Below are 265 nucleotides of genomic sequence, written 5' to 3'. Positions count from 1 at the left end.
CTCCATCTCCATCTCCATCTCCATCTCCACCCCCTCACCTCTGCACACTCTGGAGGGTCTCCATTACCAAAAGTGCTGGTCACCACCAACACCAAGGTCTCATGTTCCAGAGCCACCACATCATACTCATCCATGCAGAGCACCTACAGATGACACATGGGAGTTAAGTGACTTCAACTGGCGTCTCCACCCACCCAAACCCACCTTTGGCCCCGTTGGGGTGGGTTTGGGTAGGTGGAGACACCCCATTGTAGGTCCATCTTCT

The 265-nt window shown here is 54.3% G+C and overlaps 1 protein-coding gene across 1 annotated transcript in view; it reads right to left on the bottom strand.

Moving 5' to 3' along the window:
• Nucleotides 1-38: 38 nt before the first annotated feature.
• LOC104525888 (nitric oxide synthase, endothelial-like) overlaps nucleotides 39-265 on the bottom strand; it is a gene marked incomplete at both ends in the record, with an annotated part of 1081 nt that continues 854 nt past the window's right edge. Inside the window, one exon of the mRNA XM_029085237.1 lies at nucleotides 39-143. Within this exon, the coding sequence (XP_028941070.1) occupies nucleotides 39-143 (105 nt within the window). The remainder of the gene's footprint in view (nucleotides 144-265) is intronic.

The sequence above is a fragment of the Antrostomus carolinensis genome, unplaced genomic scaffold (assembly GCF_000700745.2).
Source record: "Antrostomus carolinensis isolate BGI_N321 unplaced genomic scaffold, ASM70074v2 scaffold40385, whole genome shotgun sequence".
NCBI classification, from domain to species: Eukaryota; Metazoa; Chordata; class Aves; order Caprimulgiformes; family Caprimulgidae; genus Antrostomus; species Antrostomus carolinensis.
This window is presented reverse-complemented; position numbering and strand designations above follow the sequence as displayed.